This window comes from Ictidomys tridecemlineatus, chromosome 2 (genome assembly GCF_052094955.1).
Source record: "Ictidomys tridecemlineatus isolate mIctTri1 chromosome 2, mIctTri1.hap1, whole genome shotgun sequence".
Taxonomy (NCBI): Eukaryota; Metazoa; Chordata; class Mammalia; order Rodentia; family Sciuridae; genus Ictidomys; species Ictidomys tridecemlineatus.
In genome coordinates this window covers 174,239,146-174,261,613 of record NC_135478.1, presented here as the reverse complement: position 1 = coordinate 174,261,613, position 22,468 = coordinate 174,239,146, and the positions used below count along the sequence as shown (strand labels likewise).

Sequence of the window (22,468 nt, the reverse complement as noted above, 5' to 3'; positions counted from 1 at the left end):
GGTAGAAAAGACTTCTGACAAGTCTATGTAGAAAGCAAAGGGGAGAGAAAGCCTGAAAACATCCAGAGAACATGAGATATCTGGTTAAAGTAGCTTTTATATCACTCCATCCACAAGAGAATTAGGAATGGTTTTTGAGCAAGGTGAAGCCATCATTCAGGGGAAAGTTTACTGAAATGGGTGTGTCAAATCAATTGTATGTCTGTATAGGAGAACAGACACACAATTGTGTTATTAAATTGTTCTTTCCTAGCACTTCATGGTTTATCTGTCAATGGAGTTTCGTTCATACGGGGAGAGAACCGGGATAAGGAGACTAGTTCAGGGGACCACTATAACAGCTTGGGAAAACGCTATGAGGTGACCTAGGGTGCTGGCAGGAATAGATCAAAAACCAGTCCCAAGATTTTGTGAATAAAGAAGTAACCAGATAATTTCTCCTGATGTGGATGAGTTCAGTGCATCAGCTCCTTGTCCTTTTTTTGTAACTCAGTTTTACAGAGGCAGCAGTTAATACTTATAGCTGCTGATGAATAATGGACACATTTGTTGCGTCTTCCAACGTGACATTGAAACTGATCAACTTAGGTGATGTATGGAATATCATGGGTAGTTAGGCCACCTGAAGACAAAACCTGAGGGGTTTTTATGTTTCTTTAAAATGCCTGCAGAGCATATTCTTTATTTCCATTTTATAGCATTTTTATAATAAATCCAGGGTGGAAAGTGATTAGCACTTTATGTTATAAAATACACATATCAATTTCATGTCTATCTTTTAATCAGGTTTTTAACACAGATGTTATTGCTTCTTAATTATACATGAAATTGAATTTATGTATTTTGCTTTGAGACAGTTTATTATAAATTTTCAAATGATCAAATTTAACTATAAAATTATCTTACTTTAAATTTTTCTATATTTTACAAGTGCTAGTATAATATCCCTAAGTATAATGCTGAGTAAAATAGACTAGGTAAAACAGCAACATTTTACACCACACTAGTATATTATTAATGATTGACATTCCAGAAGATTACACTTCTCAGTGAAAAATTATCCTTTTCCTTTGCTCTTCCCTAACTCAAATTCATGCCATGTCGATCTTTATGGTGAGATCGCCTCATATGACATTATCCCACTCTGCATGTGTTTTAAGTTTCCTTGTATTAAGGATGAAAGGCTTTGGGACCATGTAGTCAAAGAGACTCGGTGAATATGGAAAATATTGATAGGCTCACACTCATAAACCACATATTGATGCGACATATAAATATGTTGTCATTCAGATCAGTGTGTGAGTATGATTCTTTTCAGTGATGTTATAGATTATGATCCTTTTAAAAATGTATTTTCCATGCCAAAACCCTAACAGCATCACTCCCACCCAATACCATGCAGTTTCCTGCAGGCTTCTGATATTCATTTTGAGTATTTTTACCAGCCTCACACATAGTATGTATGTATCAATGTGTGTATGTAGGGAGAATACGTAAACATGTTTACAATTAGTTATACATTCAATTTCATCTCCTTTGTATTTTATGACCTCTTTTTAGCATAGTATCCATTTCATAAATCCCTGTATATAGAATACCACCACCATTGCTTACTGTTTGAGGAAGACAATGGAATCCAACATTCTAAGAGAAATGTACTTCCTCATTTTGCATCCAGGGACTGCATAAATTAGGAAGGTTCAGCTGATTCATCCAACAAGTTTGCTTTTCTTTGTTTTGCTTTTTAAGCTTTAAGTGAAAATCTTTACTGGAGTGATCAAACTATTTTTCCTACTTGTTAAAGATATGTGTAAATAAGGTCATGGGCCCAGCATGTACTTCCTCTAAAGTTCGTCAAATAGATGTTTTCAGGAAGAGCTCAAGGATAAAATTAAAATCCGAAAGTGTATGTCTGCTTTTGCTATAAATCAAGAAAAAAAAAAGACTTTTTTTTTTCTGATTCTTTTCTGGTTCTGAAAAGAAAGGGATTTCTTTAGGGCCAAGGGCAGTGGCTGTGGGTATCAGTCTTTACTTCCTGTGTCCCTGGGTGGTAATGTCAGCATGACCTATGAATCCTGAAAGCTTTCAAATAGCAGGTAACTTAGGATCTAGAACAGATTGACATTCAATGATGGGACTTACATGCTCTTTCTCCTTTCCCTCCCTGCCTGTATCCATTCTCATTTCAACAGCACTCGCAAACAAAATTACATGATGAATTTTTCACGGCAACATGGGCTCAGGCACTTCTACAACAGAAGACGAAGGTCACTTAGGCGACACCCATGAAGAATCAAAAAGATTATTTTTCCTTCCAACATGTGACGTGTTGCTTTCCATTCCTTTAAACCTCTCACCACATCTGATATCAGGAAATATCTGTGAAGGACTTGGTGGTTAACAGAAAGCCCTTCTCCAGACCGAGTGTATACCACTTTCCCACACTGTGAACTAATGACAAGTGACTTATTTGCTCATAAGTAAATGTCTCCATGTTGATGTGTCCGTGAAAATTGTGATCTGTTGTAATATCAGTTACAGTGGCAGTATTGAAAATAAGAAATAGTTTAACTGAAAAAAAAAAGTTTAAGCACAAAAATTTAAGAGATTTTATGTTTAAAATGGCATTTAGCACAGTATTTAACATTCTTGGTCACAAAGCTATTTAAGTGGACTGTATTTCAGCTTTGTATCATGTTTTATATGATTAAATTATCATTGTTTGTCCTTTATGTATTCTCTTCTACAGTATAACACATTGAAACTGTATTTACGTGTTATGTTGCAATATTTTGCTGCTGAATTTTGATCTACTTATATTCTGCAGAAAGTTAATTGAAATACCTATTCAAGATAATAGTTGTAAAGATATTGTATCTCCTTTAATATACTCCTTAAAATGTACGTTGATCTAGCATTGTTTTGTGGATGAGAAAAATGCTTGACCTTGAAATATTTTCTACTTAAAAATTGTGTATGAAGACCCTGTCTCCCACAAAGGAATTCCCATTTCCTTGTCTACAGATTTCTTTTTTAAAAAGTGTTCTGTGGCTGATTTACTAACAGTAACTGCCATTTTGTGTCTGTAGTAACAAAGTGATTTGTAAAACAGTGGATGTTTTTTCATTGTGTTCTCTTCGTGGGTTGTTTTTCCTGCGGGTCATATTCACATCTTCTTTGGATGAAGTGCAACCAACACCAGCAAGATTATAATGGCCCCTGTATCCCTGACCTCTCTATTAGAATAACTGAAGGCTGCACTCCAGGGTGAGCCATGCTAAAAGCCCATGCTTAAATAAAAATTATGTCCAAAAGCCATTTGAAGTTCATTTGTCTTCATTTATTTTTAATTAAATTTCATGGAGGATTTGTAAGCCTGGTCAGGTTGGTGTTGAAGTCAAGTATACATATGATGTTTTTGTTTCATCATTGGTCATAGCAATTACGCTTTTATTTTAGGCATTTTTTTTCTCTTATTCAGCTTTTTCTACTAACCACTCTGTAGTTACACTAAGAAAAGCCAATAAAGAATTCTGAAAATGACTTATCTCCCAAGAATTTTCCTAGTGGTTAACACAATGCCTGTCTTACAAGAAGCGCTCTCATACATTCATTCAACAAATATTTATTGAGTGCTTGTGAAGTGCAGGTTCTAGCTAAATGTCAAGGATAAAAATGGTGATTTAGACATTTTCCTCCTTGCTTTTGACATCTGAAAAAATAAAAAGTGTGTTAATGCTTTATTGATTTTCAAGAGGATTTTTTTAAATCGAGAAAAAATTTTAAACCATGGGTTCAGCCATGGTAAACTTTCTTTCTTTTGACATCAACAATATTGGACCTAAATATACCTCCAATTAATGAATTAGCCATCGTTTGAAGGTAGACTGCACCCCTGGGGTAACAGTATCTTTTGAAACATTTAAATGTGAGAGATGATGAAACTATGATTTCAGAGGATTTTTCCTACATGGCCCACTTCAGTCATTTTATTTATGTGTTCATTCTTCACATATCTATTATACATAGTCCTTTGGGGGGATGAGAACACTTAAGATCTCTTAAGCAAATTTCAAACTTACAACCTTATTGCTAACTTCAGTCACGTGGCTTTACCTCAGCTCTCCAGAAAGTACTCATCTTGCATAGGAGGAACTTGATTCTCTTGGAGTAACTAATCTCCCTATTTCACTTTGCTCCCATCCCTGGAAACCACCACTCTATTTTCTTCTGTGAGTTTGATTATTTTAGATTCCACATTGAAGTGAGATAGCATTTTTGTAAGTCAGTTCATAATAGCATCACAAATATGAAATAGGAATAAATCCAGCTGGGAGCCATGGCACTCACCTGTAATCCCAGTGGCTCGGGAGGATGAGGCAGGAGGATCAAGAGTTCAAGCCAGCCTCAGCAAAAGCAAGGCATTAAGCAACTCAGTGGGACCCTATTTCTAAATAAAATACAAAATAGGGCTGGGGATGTGGCTCAGTGGTAGAGTACCCCTGAGTTCAATCCCTGGTAACCAAAAAAACAAAAAAAAAAAAAGAAGAAGAAAAGAAATAGGGATAAATCTGAGAAATTATGTGTAAGACCTATACACTGAAAACTTCAAAGTATGGCTAAGAGAAATGAAAGAGCTAACTAAATGGAGAGATGTATTGTGATTACAAATTGCCCGTCTTGATATTGTTAGCTTGTCAACTCTCTCCAGATTGACGTAAACATCCATGCATTTCCAGTCAAAATCCCACAGGCATTTCTATAGAACTTGACAAACTGATCCTGAGACATAGGGAATTGCAAAGGACCAAGAATAGCCAAAGCAACTTTGAAAGAGAAGAATATTGGAGAACTACTTTCTTTCAATATTTATTATAAAACTGGTAATCAAGAAAATATGGTACAGCTTCTTTCATAAACTTTCTTTCATCAAGACAGACAAATAGAGCGATAAAACAGGTGGAGAGTCCAGGAAGACAGGCAAATATATGTGAGCAACTTGCTTTTCTTGATTTTTGTCAAAAGTACAAAGGTAATCCAATGGAGAAAGGATAGTCTTTGTTGTTGTTGTTTTTGGAGGGGAATATCAGGGATTGAACTCAGGACACTTAACCACTCAGCCACATCCCCAGCCCTTTTATTATATTTTCTTTTGATACAGGGTCTTGCTAAGTTGCTTTGAGGAAACTCTTTTAAACAAATGGAGTTGGAATTGGATACACAAATGCAAAAGAACAAAATTCTATCTATATCTTAACATCATATACAAAAATTAACTCCAAATGGATCATAGACCAAAATATAAAACCTAAAAATGTGAAATTTCTAGGAGAAAAAAACATAGGAGAATATTAAATTGGTTGGCAATATCTTACCTATGCTACCAAAAATGCATAAACTTGCTTTCATAAAACAGCAAATTAGCGGCTGTGGTTTTAGTTTATGGTAGGGTGTTTGTTTTGCATGTGTGAAGCACCAGGTTTGATTCTCAGCACCACATATAAATTAAAATAAAATAAAGGCCCATTAACAACTAAAAAATATTTTTTTAAAAAATACAGCTAATTAAAATGTTATCAAAAACTTTTGGGGGGCTGGGGTTGTGGTTTGGTGGTAGAGCACTCGCCTAGCATGTGCAAGGCACTGGGTTCAATCCTCAGCACATAAAAATAAATAAAATAAAGGTATTGTGTCCAACCAAAACATATATATATGTTATATATATATAACATATATATATATATACACACACACACATACACACACACACTAACACCAAAAATAATTAAAACCTTTTTCTCTTTGTAAAACACTGCTAAAATAAGTAGAAGACTAATCACAGACCAGGCAAAATACTTGCAAAATAATATCTGATCAAGGACTTGTATCCAGAATGCATGAGGAACTCTCAAAACTCAAAAATAATGAAACAAATAAACCAGTAAACAAAAAGTAGGCAAAGATTTGAACAGACACTTCACTAAAATAGATATAAGGAGGGAAAATAAGCACATGAAATTATGCTCAACATGGTTAATCATGAGGGAAATACAAATTAAAACCACATTGGGATATCACTGCAAACCTGCTAGTATTGATAAGAGACTAACAATATCAAGTATGGGCAAGGGCTAGAACTCTCCTATACTGTTGACAAGACTGTAAACCATACAGATCATTTTGGAAAACAGTTTGGCAGTGTCTTAAAGAGCTAAGCATACGCCTACTATATGATTTAACTAGTCCATTCATAAATATTTACTCAAGAAATGAAAGCATGTAGTCATAGCAGTTTTATTTTTAATGAGTAAAGAAAGGATTATACTAAAGCAATTCATTATTCAAATTAAGAAAATAAGACCAAATCCCTGAAAGCAGTATGGAGATTCCTCAGAAAACTTGGTATGGAACCACCATTTGATCCAGTTATCCCACTCCTCTGTACATACCCAAAGGACTTAAAATCAGAATACTACAGTGATGAAGCCACATAGATGTTTATAGCAGCTCAATTTACTATAACTAAGTTATGGAACCAACATTGGTGCCCTTCAACAGATGAAAGGATAAAGAAAATGTGGGGCTGGGGATGTGTCTCAAGAGGTAGCGTGCTCACCTGGCATGCATCGGGCTCTGGATTCGATCCTCAGCACCACATAAAAATAAAAAGATGTTGTGTCCACCAAAAACTAGTTTTTTTTATCAGGTCTAAGTTTTTTGATGAAGTCCTTAGGTTTTTCTGTACATACATAAGATCAGGTCATCTGCAAACAAGAACAATTTGACTTCCTCTTTCACAGTTTGGATGAACTTTATTTCTTTCTCTTGACTAATTTCTGTAACTAGGATTCCAGTATTATATTGAATAAGAGTGATGAAAGTAGACATTCTTGTCTAGTCCCTTCTCTTAGAGAATACACTTAAGAAAATCCTGTACAGTTAATACAAACATCTGTAGAGAGCAGTGTAACATCAGTAACATTGAATATATGTACTGATGACCCAGCTATTTCTAGGTAATTATCATGGAAAAATTCCCACATATGTCATTTTAGTCAGCTTTTCAAGAACAATTAAAGGAGGAAAGGTTTATTTGGGGGGCTCATTGTTTCAGAGGTGTGAGTCCATAGATGGCCGGTTCCATTCCTCAGGGCTCGAGGTGAGGCAGGACATAATGGCGGAAGAGTGTGGTAGAGGAAATTAGCAAGGAACATGGCACCAGGAAACAAAGAGAAAACTCTGCAAGGACAAAATATAAACCCCAAAGGCATGCCCCCAGGACCCTTCTCCTCTAGCCATACCTACCTGCCTACAGTTACCATCAAGTTAATCCCTACCAAGGGATTAATGCACTGATTAGGATAAACCTGTTATAACCCAATCACTTCATTCTTAAACTTTCTTGCATTGTCTCATACATGAGTATTTGGAGGACACCTAATGTCTAAATCATAACATACATACACAAGGAGATGTGTATAAGAAAATTCACAATAAACTTTTTTTGCCTCATTATTCTGTTGTTGTTGTTGTTCTAATTAGTTAAACATGACAGTAGAATGCACTTTGACCCATCATACATAAATGGAGTATAACTTCTTATTCTTCTGGTTGTACATGATGTAGAATCACACTGGCCGTGCAGTCATATATGCACATAGGGTAGTAATGTCCAATTAATTCCTTCTAATATCATTCTTACCCCATAACCTCCTCCCACTATTACTCCCTTCAGTCTAAGCCAAAGTAACTCTATTCTTCCCTAACCAACCCCCTCTATTGTGTATTACCATCTGCATATCAGAGAAGACATTCAGGCTTTGGTTTTTTAGGATTGGCTTATTTCACTTAGCATGATATTCTCCAGCTCCATCCATTTACTGGCAAAATTCATCATTTCATTCTTCTTTAAACCTGATTAATATTCCACTGTGTATATATACCACACTTTCTTTTTAATAATTGCAAATAATCACAGGGCATAGCAGCAAAACACCTGTAATCCCAAGGCTGAGGCAGGAGGATCACAACTTCAAAGCCAGCCTCAGCAAAAGCAAGGCACTAAGAAATTCAGTGAGACCACTGTCTCTAAATAAAATACAAAATAGGGCTGGGGATATGGCTAAGTTGTTGAGTGTCCCTGAGTTCAATTTCCATTACCCAAACAAACAAACAAACAAAAAATTCAATAAAGTTCATCAACAAGAGAATGGATACATTGTTTATTCATATAATATACTGTTATATGATGTGAAGAGTATGCCTATCAACAACAACCAAACAAGTTGTAAAATTACAAATATAATGTGAACCATTTACCAGATCTTAAAACTTGCTAACAAATACTGTGTATTGCTTATCGATACATACATAATGAAAGTATAAAAGCATGTGTGGGAATAAATACAAATTAATGATAGCAGTTATCTCAGGCAAGGGAATAAGATCAGAAGGCATTATGTGGAAGATATCAGCTCTACCTAAAGTGTTTTACTTCTCCTTAAAAAGTCAGAATAAAGTAGTTAAGATGTTAATGTCTAAATGAGTTGTGTGTGCTTACAAAAGAGTTGTGTTAGTCTCCATTCCCATGTGAAGTTCTAAATTATTATAGCCAGAAAAAAAAAAAGAATATATACGATTTCTCAGGCAGACACACTAGAGATATATGGTAGGAAGAGAGCAATATGTGCAAATCCACAAAACCAGGAACTAGCTTCACTCCTTAAGGGAGCTGTAGATCATTTGGATTTGAGCCGCTTATATTATAAGAAGCAGCTTGAAACTCACTGTCAAGGGCTGTGAGCAGGACAGGGCTGCTGGGGGAGTTAGGAGTGACAGATGGAAATAATTTCTCATATTAATCAAATGCAGCTTTAACCAAGGGGCATTCATTGGAAAGCTGTTGGATGGTTTTGAGCAGATACCTTTCTATTAGCCTTCTCTGGCCAATGTATAGAGAACAGTTGGAATAAGTTAAGAAAAAAAAAACCGAGAGACTAGAATTAAAAGTAGGTGGGCCTGGGACAAGAGCTGAGGGATCATTTTAAACGCTCTGACAAGGATTTTACTAACGATCCATATTTCTCAAGAGTCACTGAAAACTGCTCACATCCAAAATAGAGTAGTAAAGATAAAAGTCTACTTTTATTTATTTGGTCAGCAGAAAAAAACAGCTGTCATTAAGAGCATTCCAGTTCAGAAGAGAGGAAGCTTTAATACTGCATCTTCTATCTAATCCTTTGGGTGCTTATTATAAATGAATTTTTACAATTCTTTTAATCCCAGATGAATGGAAAATGATGTTTTTTATACACATAGGAGAGTATGCAGTGATAAGGAGAAGGTCTGTCACTCTCCTGTGAACTTATTATCTATTCCTATACCCACTGTACCAGCTTCATGCCTAAACATCAGAGGAAGAGAAGTTAAGCCTGGAAAATATAGCTTGTGTGTGTGTGTGTGTGTGTGTGTGTGTGTGTGTGTGTGTGAGCGCGCGCATACATTTTTATTGTAACAAGGAATCTGTACACTTTGTTTAAAACTGAGCATCATCTTTCCAGTAAAAACAAAAAAGAGAATGTAAAAATGAGCAAAGTAACAATAGAGAATGTCAATTTCAAACAATATCCTACAGGTTCTGCCTCAGTAAACCTAGTGACAGTTAGCTAACTTACACTAGACATTATAGTAGCCCCTTAGTGTTAGTCCCACAGACAGCAGGCATCGTGAAAAATCAGACACTTTTAATGCCTTCACAATCACCTAGCAGAAACTGCATAGCTCCCTTAAAGGCTGAAAAAGAAATCCTATCACTCCTAATGAAATATCCACTGCATTGATATTTTCAGTGGTTTGAAGTTGATTTTTTGGTCTTCCTCTAAATGTCCAAACTGTAACAGAATACTAGTATTCTAGTATCTTCTGTGTTTGGAGCTTGGTAAAACAGCAAAAGAAGAAAGTTATCTTTGGGCCCTCTCCCTAAGACACACTCACATACAACCAGAACCCTGACCAAATCCCTGTGCCGAAAAACAGCTTGAGTTCCCATCCTGCAGATTAACCATCTCTCAAATGATAAAGTGTATAAATCTACAGATCAAAAAATCTCAGCAAGCCAGCGGCTTAGGAGGCAGAGGCAGGCCAGCAAAAGCAAGGTGCTCAGCAACTTAGTGAGACCCTGTCTCTAAATAAAATACAAAATAGGGCTAGGGATGTGGCTCAGTGGTTGAGTGCCCCTGAGTTCAATCCCTGGTACCAAAATAAACCCAAAAATCTCAGAAAACTTCAGGCAGGATAAACAAACAGAATAAAAACATTCCCAGACACATCATAACTAAATGAATGAAAGTTTGGTGAAAAACAGATAATCTGAAAAGAATCTCATTCCCACTCCTGATCTAATGCCAACTCCTCACAGTGCTCTGGATTCAATCCTCTCTTTCTTTCTCAGAAAACGTACTATTAAGAACTATGAAGTATCGGCTGGGGATATAGCTCAGTTGGTAGATTGCTTGCATAAGGCCCTGGGTTCAATCCCCAGCACCACACACACAAAAAAAAGTGCTCATAAAAAAAAAAAAAAAAAAAAGATCATGCAATCATGTAAAAAAAAAAGGAACTATGAGGTTCTTGACAAGTTAATCTGCCACCATTTCATAGATCCTAGGTCAAAGACAAAGGACTTTATGACTTACAGAACAGAAGATAACATGAACTTCATTTTTGAGTTGGCTACATAGTTCTCCAACCTAAGTCCTATGGGTGGGAAGTGATATAGAGATGGACCCAGATGGATGCTGTGCACAGTGGGTTTGTGTCACAGCTGAGGAACCCTGAGATTAGGAAACCCCAGTCTTTTAAATGGGCCACTAGCAAACATGCCCACTCTTTGCTCTGGAAGGAAATCTTATCCTGAATGGCAAACATATGTGCCCTCTAGTCTAAAGGGAGATGCCATCTCTATCTTTCAAGGCTGTTCCTATACAAATATCTCTGAAAAGGCAACCTGGAACAAAGCTCCCACAAAATGTACAGAAATGCAAAAGGTCCATGGAGAATTGTCTCCCAGTACTTATCCTATAGCATCTCTTCTTTCTCCTGTATAATCAACAATGTTCCATAAACTGGATCCTATTTCATCACTCTGCAAATATCCTCATGCCTCTCCTAGCTAACTCTACTTCAGCACCACACATCTCCTTCCCCTTACAAACTCCTTGCAAGTTTCTTTATTATACCTTTATTATGTTTATTTAGTTTTTTTTTTTTTTTTGAAATGTGGTGCTGAGGATCGAACCCAGTGCCTCACACATGCTAGGCAAGTGCTCTACCAATGAGCCACAACCCCAGCCCCTCACATTTAAATTATACAAGTTAGCACCTTCTTCTCCATCTGTTTGATTCTCATTTCACTTCACTGCAACTTCTGCTTTCATCTCTTTATCAAAATAGATCCTGCTCAAGGTTCCCAAGGGTCTCAATGTTTTTGTATCAAATAAACATTTGTCAGTCCTCTTCCAATGTCAGAAGAAGAAGTTCTTCTTGACTTTGCTTTGACATAGTTGACCAAATCATCCCTCTGGTTATGTTCTCTTCTCTTGCCATGGACATTGAACTTGGTTATGCAATTTGTGCTGTATCAAGATGCCTGGTCTAGGGTGTGATGGAATCAGAAATGTAGCCTGTAGCTAGACTGACCAATGCCCTGGTGTGGAGCTGAATCTTTCTAGAGGAAGGGGAAGCCTGATTCTTTTTGCAATGCCACTGTCTGCTGCCCAAGCCCTGCATCTATAGGAATGCCTCTGCCAGAGGAGATGTGTTTCTTTCTTTCTTTTTTTCCCTTCATACTTGGGATTGAACAGGATTACATCCCAAGTTTATTTTTTTTTTTTATTTTGAGCCAGGGTATAGGACTCAAATTTGCAATCCTCTGTCTCAGCTTCCCAAGAGTATGGAATTATAGTTGTGCACCATCTCACCTGCCTGGAGATGCCTTTTAAAAACTTGTCATCTAGAGAAGCACTTCTTTCTAATTCTCATAAAATCTAACGATGCCCTTGTCCTTTATGTCCTCTAGCTTTCCTCTTACTGTTCTGTTTACATTTTTCTAGTCTCTCTACTTATTGATAGAAAATTATTACAGTAACCAGGATTTGGCCCTCCTCTGCATCCATCCTGGTCCTTTCCGACACATTTTCCAAGCAGCAACTAGACTGATCCTCTCACCTCCTGCTTAAACTCCCCAGAGTTCACATTGCTCTTAGGACAGAAAACAAAGTTTTTCACCTGGCCCGGCAGGCTCACCTTCTCTGGCCTGCCTTCCTCTCCAGCTTTATCTTCACTCTGCTCTTTGTGCTCATCCACGGGGGGGGGGGGGGGCCTCCTCAGGCTTCTTTCTGTTCCTGAATGCTAATTCCACCCATGTAGGTTTGCACACATGCTGGCCCTTGGTTATGCAGTTTGTGCTGTGTCAAGATGCCTGGTCTAGGGTGTGACGAGATCAGAAATGTAGCCTGCAGCTGGACTGACCAATGCCCTGGTGTGGCCACCACACCCCCTCATCTCCATCTAGTTGATGCCTAATTTCAAATACCTCAGGCCTTCTTTATCTGGATTAGGTTTTTATTTAAATGTGCTCATCTTTTTTTTTTTCTTTTAACACATTTATCCAAGTTTGTAATTACACTTTTATTAGTATGATTATCTTGACAAAAATCTGGCTTCTTGTTTGCTGGGCTATAAAGTCCCCCTAAATAATTTACCATTATAGTCTCAGTGCCTGCCACATAGTGTTTTTGTTTTTTTTTTCAGGAGGATGGTAACCAGGTATTGAACTCAGAGGCTTTTGAATACTGAGCCACATCCCCAGCTCTTTTTGTATTTTACTTGGAGACAGGGTCTCGCTGAGTTAATTAGTGCTTTGCTTTTGTTGAGGCTGGCTTTGAACTCGCAATCCTCCTGCCTCAGCCTCCCAAGCCACCAGGATTACAGGTATGTGCCACCATGCCCAGCTCACATAGTGTTTTAAAAAGTAACAGTTGTAAAAACAATAAGTAAACACATAAGCATTCCACGGGCTGGGGTTGTGGCTTAGCAGTAGAGCACTCGCCTTGCATGTGCAAGACCCTGGGTTCGATCCTCAGCACCACATATAAATAAATTAGTGAAATAAAGGTATTGTGTCCAACTACAACTAAAAAATAAGTATTAAAAAATAAGCATTCCAAAAATGATATTGTTTATTAGCATTAGATCCATGGACAAATCATTTAATACTGGACTGCTGTTTGTAAAATGAAATAAATAATATCTACTTATGGAACTACTATGAGAGTTAAGTAATCACAATTGAATTACATATGTGTATTACAAGAACATGTTTTAAATAATTACAGCTATTCCTGTCAACAAAAATAATGGTTTAAAGTCAAAATACAAATGATAAATTGAGAGAATATATTTGGAATACGTATCACAGATAAAGAGCTTATATCCCTTACAAAGATCTTTTAAAATTGAAGACAAAAGGAAACCAAAAATTCCGTATTAAAAAATGAGCAAAAGACAAATATAACATTAATAAAAATAAATAAAATGGCCCTTAAATATACAAAAGTTTGTTCAACTTCACTTATTATAATAGATATTTAAATAATTAAACCTCATTGAGATACTAGTTCTTACCCATCAGATTGCAAAATTCAAAAACTTGACAATAAAGCTTAGAAAGCTTGTGGAGCACAGACACTCTCATATGTTGCTGTGTAAAATATTGAAAAGTAAAATGATATAAGCTCTAAGGAAAAGAGTATGGCAATAGCTTAAAAAAATCTTTTGATTACTATATACACATTGATCTGGTGACCCAGCAAACAGCAACCCCACTTCTAAGGATTTACCCTGAAGATATACTGCCAAAAATATGAAAATATACATGCAAAAGGTTCTTAATTGCAGCATCATTTGTAACTGAAAAATACTAGAAACCACATAACTGTCCAAACATAGGCCAGCTACTATTTGAACACACTATGGAACCACACAATGGAATGTGTATTTGATGGCCCATGCAGCTGTAAAAAACAATGAGGAAGATTGTGAGGTGACATGGAGATCACTCCGTAAGATACTGGTATATGAAAGAAGTGCAAAAAATCATGTAGAGCTTGTCTCCTTTTGTGTGAGAAAGAAGCTGGGGAAGGATACACATGGATCACTTAGCTTTACCAAAGAAACACAGGAAAGACAAACCAGAAAACCATGAAGTTGTTTACTCAGAGGACTGAGCAGAATGGGTGGAATTCCAGAAGAAATGCACTTCTCCGAGTGTGTTTTTTTGTGCAGTTTTCACTTTTTGAATCATATTCATTTTCCACAGGCTTGAAGAGTAGAAGTAAGCCATCAAAGATGGGAAAGAGGGGTAGGGGGGACTAAAACTCAAAGTGAACTCATCCCTGAACTAGAAATAATAGCTGTGCCTAACTCACAAAGTTGTGGTAATATGAGTTAACAGATTAAGTGCTTAGAACAGTACTTAGTATAGGTAAGCCCTGCACAAAGTAACACTGTTTCTATTATTGTGGTTATAATAGGTACCTGAGAGCTATCCACCCCACCCCCACCCCCCACTGCCCAAGTGTTCTGTAAACCATCTCTACAATGTTGCTACTCCAAAGTTTGGTCCTCCAATAGCGCATGAGCCTCATCCAGTAGCTTGTTGGAGATGCCTGTCTCAGGCCCAGTTCAGACCTACTAAATCAAACTGGGGTCTACAGGTGATTCATATGCTAGTTGTTTAAGAAGTATTGAGCTACAGGACATGTATGTGACAAGGTAATCTCAAGTTAGCAAAGGCCAAGTGGCAAATGAAAGATACCAGAAACGCATGCCGAGGAGCTCAACTGCTCCTTAGTAATTCTCCCTGTTAGGATTTGTTCAGAGATGTTCAAAAAACTGGAGAAAAGCAAACTCATTTCTATACAAGCGCCCAGATAAAACAGTCGCTTCTGAGCACAGGACACGCAGCGCTCTCGAACCCTTGAAAACAGTGCCCTCCAGTGGTATACAGAAGGAATTTGTGGCTCTCTCTCTCTGAAATAGAGCACCTGGGGCTGAGTCTGGCCTCTGTTCTCTGCCGGTGAGAAACCCTGGTCAGAAGTCATTGGTGTCTCTAGGCGGGGTTTTTGGTTTTAAAACCGGCTGCCAAATAGCTAGCTCATCACCTGTGTCACTACAGTGTTACGCGCACAGAAATGCACAAAGCAGAAACAAAAAAGTGTTCCTTATGAGCCAGATATAATTTTTGCAAAACGATAAAACCAGAAGAAATTGTCTGAAATGGTTTTCTATTTCACCTTCCTGGATCCTGGCACTTTGGCAGCAGTGCTCTCCTGAATCCCAGCTGTCAGAAACAAAACAGGCTGCTTCCTTCCTTCCTTCCTCTTTTCTTTCCCCTCTTTTTCCTTTCCGTTCCTCATCTTCCTTCTGTTTATATTCCTTTCTCCGGAGTAACAGGTTGGTTAATTTGCATTAAAAAACAAAAAATAAAGGTTGTTTTTTTTGTGGGGTTTTTTTTTGGGGGGGGGGGTGTAAATTCTAACTCAAATGCCTGCAAAGTAACCTATCAACCATTGCCTTGTTGCACGATAGTCAGTACTTGTAAGTAAATTGTTAATCAAAGACAGCTCACCAAAGCTTGTTTTAAAAGGGGAAAAAAATGCATTTTTTTCCACTGAGTATTTTCTAAGTTTTAGAATGTCCCTATGCTTATATCTCCACAATGACTGTCTTTTTAAATGTTTGAATGTTTTCATTCAAATAATAAGCAATGGAGCAATGTTTTGCACTTGAATATTATTGCTCGCTTACTGAGTTTTCTTGAACCTAACCTCTAAATTTGCCTTTTACTTTTCACCCCAAGGCTACAGGAATCCCATCTTGAGAAATTCATGGGCGATGAAGGATGAAAGCATGTCTCGCTCAGTAACTCCTCTTGGCCTGTCGACTAAAGTGTTCATTTCCAAGCACATCCTAGAAAGTTCTAGGAGACTCTGGGGAGCAGGGGAGCCCAAAGCCCCAGGGTCGGGCGGGGGGCGGCGGTGACGGCGGGCTCTGGGGCTGGCCTTCCGAGGGGCGGGCTGCGCGCGGTCCCGGCTCCGAGGCGGGGCGGGACGGGCTCGGGTTACCCGGAGCGCTGCTGCGCGCCGCGCCTCCACTGACCGGCCGGCGCCTCCTCCGAGAGCCGCACCGGGAGGCAGCGGCGCGGCGTCCAGGCGGCAGCGGCGGCTCCGCCCAGGGCAGCCCCGGGCAGCGCCGGCCGGTGAGTGTGCGCGGGCGGCCGCGGGTCGGGGGAGCTCACCAGGGTACCTCGGGCTCTGCGCCCTGGGGGTAACGGGCGCCGAGCGCTGACGCCACCGATGCCCACCCGATCTGGGCTCGGGCGGTCACCGCCTCTCCCAGGGGGTCTGTCCCTCTGCCTCGGACTTTACCTTCAGGCCTTTCTCACTCTTCTAAAACTAATAACCCACAAATCTGACTTGCCCACACCTTGCGGGGATAAAGTCTCAGGGTGTGCTTTCCCTTGCTTTCCCCTAACTGGTCCCTTCACCCTCTGCAGAGAGATTTTTACTAGACGTTTGCCTCTGGAAGTCCCTTTGGTTCTAACCCAGCTCTTTGCTGTTTACAGTTTCGTGTTCATAATTTCTCATGCGCCCTGACCCTTGCTTCCAAAATATTGTCATACTTCATACTTGCCCTGCTGTGGCCAGAATCGAGTCCCTCTTAGTTCTAGCCTGTTTGTAACAAAATCCAATTTAACAAAACAAAAAACGTTCAGCGATTCCTTTAGCCTTCTCTCTGGAGCCCAGCGCTGCCTCGGGCTGTGTCAGAATGGGTTCTACTGGCATTTGACTGCCTGGGCAATCCACGGAGGGTAAACGGGTTTCGAGACCCGGCCCCTCCGCACATCACACAACACTGCTTGGCCCCTTGCTTCCACTAATCTGCTTAAAAAAAAAAAAATTATGCCCTGAAAGTTGGTATTGGCTTCCTGCCTAAAAATTCATTGTTCTCCTTGTAGCAGGTGCTCTACCATAATAGTGGCTCCAAGTGTTTGAAGGTAGCAAAGGCCATTATCAGGAAACCAATTTACTTGTATTGATTATGCCTGGTTGGGTACGTACTGGGGACCGGGCCCCCAAGGAGACAAACCGGACATTCTCAGTGAACTTAAGAAAACTGCAAGGATTTACTGCTGTGGAGAAGGCCATCACCAGATACACTGTGAGGAAGGGGAGATTCTTTTCCTGGTGTGATGAATACTGTGGGCTGATCTAGAGTCTAGAATTTTTAAAAAACTTAATGAAGACTCTTGTCAACAGCAGCAACAAAAATGGAAACATTTGGAGGGGTTGCTGAGATTCTGCTTTATCTTATTTGAAAACCGGGAACAATGTGCATTATATTTAAACGTATTTACTAAAGTTAGCTTAGGGACTAACCCAGAATGAAAATGGAATGGGGTTTGAAATATGCAATAGGAAATGCACATTTCCTTTTGGAAATGAAATTTGAAAGACCTTTTTAAAATTTTCTTGTGGTGCTGGGAATTGAACTCAGGGCCTTACACCTTCTAGCACTACCTCTGTGCTGCAGCCCTAGCTGAGATACTTTTTGCCAGGTGATCTAATTGCTGTAGGGTAGTATTGTTTTGTACCAGAAGGGACAAGAGGGAGGAAAACGAAATTCAAACTAATTTGCATTAGAAAAAAACTTAGGGTAAAGAATTCCTGGGTAAGGTTGCTATAGCTGATATCTTAAGTGCACTGTTGGAAAGTGTTCTAGTTTGTTAAGTAACACCTGAGGTCCCAGTTCTGTTGCATAGCATTTCTTTTTTCTCTCTCTCTTTAACTACTCTGAAACTTTACAGAGTTACAGGTTCCTCATTAATTTATGAGCGATACCAAAAGAATTTACTCAATCCAGTAAGTATGTGAGTGCTATCTGTGTAAAGGCCTGTGGCTAAGAACTGAAGATTGAAAGACTGGGGAAATTTCTAATTAAAACAGTGGGTTGATACAGGTTTGTAGCACCAGTTTGATTGAAAATCAAAATCAGTTGAGTTTTCATCTCATTTTCAATGTCTTACACGTCTTCTGGTGGGTATTTTATTTTGTAGTAGCAGCTAGTCTGCATTTTAATTAATTCCAAAGTAAGCAGTTTGCTCAGAAATATAAATAAGAAGACACATTCATTTCTCCTGATGTTTGAATTACCATTAAATTAATACAGTTAAAATCAACAAGTGATGAAATGATGGTTTTTCTTTCTTTTGCTTTCAAACTAGTAAAATCTTATATGAAGGAAGACAGAGTAAACATGGATAACTTTAATCCTCTGGGACCTCCCAAACCATCTTTTATCTAAGTCCATTCTTTTGGAGAATGCACCCAATTTCATTGAATCTTTTAATTCTTCTTTTGGACAGTAGTTCCAGAGGACAATTTCATAAAATCTTTCATTTCTAGGTACCAAGAACGATGAATATTATTATCTACTGCTCAACTCAACCTTTGAAAACCAATTGTATTGTAGGGGACTTTGAGAGAGTGGACAGGTCTTTTTCAAAATCTAGCAAACGGTAGGGATTTCATCTCCAGAAAAAAAAAAAAATGCACACCTACTCAAAATGTTGAACACCTTTCAGAGGATTCCTCATATCAGGGTTAATAGATCTTGCTTTATAAGAGGGCAGATAGATAGAGAAAAATGAGAATGAAGAGGGATGTGGATAAATCCACAAACTGAGTGTATTATTCTACTTACACATGAAATAAATACCTGGCCTCTTATGTAAGTGTTCTGGATTATCTGTGAAAGACTAAAGACACTTTAATTATATTAATTTTTAATTAATATTTAATTGATATTTTAATTGACAATAAAAAGAGCTCTTTTTCTTGAATATTATACCATTCTCACTTTTTGTATTTTGTTGTTTTGTGTGCCAGGGATTGAACCCAGGGACACTCTTCCACTGAGCTGCATCCCCAGCACTTTTTGTTTTTATTTTGAAAGTTTTTGCTAAGTTGCCCAGTTGGGCCTCAAACTTGTGATCCTCATGCCTCAGCCTCTGGAGTTGCAGGGATGTGCATTACTATACCTAGCCTTATTTTTTAATTTTTCTTGCTTTTCTCAAGAAAAGTGGTTCTAAGATTTGTTCCCAGTACTGGTATCCTATTTGGGGGAACAGTTTCTCACACATAATTTTCTACCCTTGACTTACTAAGTATGGGAATGGTTGAATTAAAAAATCAAGGAGTCCATCTCCCTCAAACCATAGCAGTTCACCTTTAGGAAGATTTATTTGTCTATTTATTTATTCAATTTTTATTTATTTTGTAAGTGTTAAAGTCTATGTAAACCACTGTGATAACAGTAGCTGTATCTTGGAGTGGGTTGGAATTAGGAATTAGAAATCAATGAACATTTAGGCATGACTTCTAAGAACAAACCAGCAGTTGCTGTGTTAACTCCCTTTCTTCTTTACCCAGGGGGGGAGTGAGCTGTCCCTTCAACTGTCAGCCCCACTAATCAAGGTTTCACTAAACTTCACTGAGCTCCCAGCTGGGGATTCTGTCCCCTGCCTCTTGTACTGCACATTGGATCTGGGTAAGTAAAGGGCCTTCTGGAATTAGTAAAATGAGACAGTGGGACATAGGTAGTAACAAATTTAATCTAGAGCAAAGGGATCCTTAAATCTCCAGAGGTGTGATTCATACACCACTATTTGGAAGAAAAATATAAAAGAGAATGCCAGAATCCTCATACCTTATCCTTACCTTTGAACTTAGGTCAGGATCAGCTTAACTGATCCTGATATATAACTTAGATATCAACCAGACTTGGCTAACCTTATTCTTGACTGGCAATTTGCGACTGGTCTAGAATCAAGTCTAGAATATTATTGGTAGATGTTTAAATTCATGGAGATCATGGCTTTAATCCAGGCCCTTCTAGACATGGGTAGCTAGGCATATGATCTTGGGCAAGTCAATTAAATTCTTTGGACCTTGGTTTTGCTATGTATAAAAGTACGCTGGCAGCTGGGCGAGGTGGCGCACACCTGTAATCCCAGTGACTCAGGAGGCTGAGACAGGAGGATTGCAAGTTCAAAGCCAGCCTTAGCAATGGTGAGGCACTAAGCAACTCAGTGACACTCTGTCTCTAAAAAAAGTAGGCTGACATATGGTACCTGTGTTTCTCAGCTACTAGTATGTAGGTAGGCCCATTATGTTTTCATCACTTGAAAGTTTATTTGGAAAAAAGAAAAAGATTTTGATTTAATTGGACTAAGGTAAGCCCAGACATCTTTTAAAAGTTCCTCCAGGAAATAATAATATCCAGTCAAGAATCAGAATCACTGGGTTAAATAATCACAAAGAACCAATTCTGAGATTCTGTAATCTTAGGACAGAAAGCAGACCCCCAAAAAATCTGTTACATATTATCTCACCCTTGCATTACCTACACTCAGGGTAACCAAGCCTGAATTATGCCCTGTAAGCAGCAGTCCAGACCAAGACATTTCAGTGAATTCAGGGAAGGGACTGCTCCTTTTCACCACCCAGAGTGCTTTGAGTTTTCAGCTCCTGGTACATTTTGATGGGCTGAATTAGATGTAACTCTGCCTATCTAAAATGATCCACTGTTCCAAAAGGCCCCCTGGGACGATTGCATCTCTTTTCTAGGTATCCATGCCAGTGTTTAATAGCTTCTTGAAATTGTCTCCTAGAAGTGATCTGTGACTTGTTGGGGTAGGGAAGAAAGGTGTCAACAAGGGATAAGGATGATCACCTTGATTGTAGCTGAAATGTGAGCTAAGATCCTCAAACCTTCTCAAGTAATCAGACTATCGAGTTACCAGAACTGGGAGAGGGAAAAAAAAGAGCACATTGTTTACTTACTTGTTCGGGGGACCTAATCTTGTTGCGGTTTACATTGAAACCTCTATAGATGCTCATACTTAGAAAACTATTCTTGCTATAAAGATATAAGTTATTAAAGTGTTAATCCATGATCTTTGTCTTTCCTGCTCTTTGTTTCTCCTTTTACATATCTGAAAATACCTCAAAGGCATGTCAGAGAGAAGGACATGAGTTGACAAAAAATGGGAAGGATTAAGCCAGGGTAAGAGGCACGTGCATTACAGGGAATTATATTGAACTTCTCTTTGGGTTAATCTGCTACAAACTTGTTTTCAAGCTTTCTATGATGTAGGCAAATCATCATATCCTATTTGCTCTGTTGGTGAATGTGGACTTCTGGCCCTTGATTCCTGCTTGTTCCCTGCAGTCTTCCATATGCAGTGTGTGGAATGGTAGCTCCAAGGGTGAGCTGGTGGCCTCAAACACTTGATATAATCTAGTGTTCACCAATACCAGGGCCTGACTGAATACTAAATGATATTTTAGTATTAGTATTTGTTGGAGAATACTTTTTTCTGGAGTAGAAAGCTACCAGCAGTGAAGTTCTTTGCCTTTGTATCTCAGAGGAGCTGCCCATCCCTGATTTTAAAAATCCAGTGCATATCTACAGAACCAGCTCAGCCTCCACCTTGCCAGCCACCTAGAGCTGGTTTACCCAACGCCATTTAAAAAATGCATAAATAAAATTCTAGCATTGCATTGATTTTATGTCTTTCTCACTGATCATTGTTCCCAAAGATTTTATGGTATTGGCACATGCTGTTTTATTATTTCATAATTTATTCTTTACCTGCTTCTTAAAATGAATTAAGGTAGGAATAAAGGCAATAGGAAAAGATGGATTTGTCACCATAACCTTAACAATGATAAAAATTTGCTAAACTCAAAGGCTCATTAATATGTTTACATATAAACATTTGTTCTCCAATGCATCTAACTTTTTTAAATTTTTAATTGCTTTTATTTTTTAAATATATGACAGCAGAATGCATCACAACTCTTATTACACATATAGAACACAATTTTTCATATCTCTGTTTATATATAAAGTATGTTCACACCAATTCATGTCTTCATGAATTGAATGAAGATTAATGAATTGGATGTGATGTCCATCACATTCCACCATCATTGCTAACATCCTGCCCCCTCCCTTCCCTTCCTACCCCTCTGCCCTATCTAGAGTTCCTCTATTCCTCCCATGCTCCCTCTCCCTACCCCACTATGAGTCAGTCACTTATATCAGAGAAAACATTCACCATTTGTTTTGGGGGGATTGGGTAACTTCACTTAGCATTATCTTCTCCAAAGCCATCCATTTACCTGCAAATGCCATGATTTTATTCTCTTTTATTGCTGAGTAATATTCCGTTGTGTATATATGCCACATTTTTTAATCCATTCATCTACTGATTTAGTTCCTCAAACAATAAAATATAAAATAATGAGAAATGATAGAATTTCTTAACTAGTTCCTGTTTTAT

At 38.3% G+C, this 22,468-nt stretch overlaps 2 protein-coding genes across 5 annotated transcripts in view; both read left to right on the top strand.

Moving 5' to 3' along the window:
• The window catches only part of Reln (reelin), a 453,190-nt gene extending 449,872 nt beyond the window's left edge, over window positions 1-3,318 (top strand). For both annotated transcript variants that reach the window (XM_078040200.1, XM_078040199.1), the window contains one exon: window positions 2,193-3,318. In XM_078040200.1, the coding sequence (XP_077896326.1) occupies window positions 2,193-2,289 (97 nt within the window). In that variant the 3' untranslated portion in view covers window positions 2,290-3,318. The remainder of the gene's footprint in view (window positions 1-2,192) is intronic.
• A 12,867-nt stretch (window positions 3,319-16,185) lies between these two features.
• Slc26a5 (solute carrier family 26 member 5) overlaps window positions 16,186-22,468 on the top strand; it is a 49,658-nt gene continuing 43,375 nt past the window's right edge. For 2 of the 3 annotated variants that reach the window (XM_078040190.1, XM_078040193.1), the window contains exons 1-2: window positions 16,218-16,318; window positions 19,551-19,668. The gene's annotated coding sequence lies outside the window, so the exon portion shown is untranslated. Of the gene's footprint in view, window positions 16,319-19,550; window positions 19,669-22,468 lie in introns of all 3 variants that reach the window. The other variant, XM_078040191.1, reaches the window with a different exon arrangement.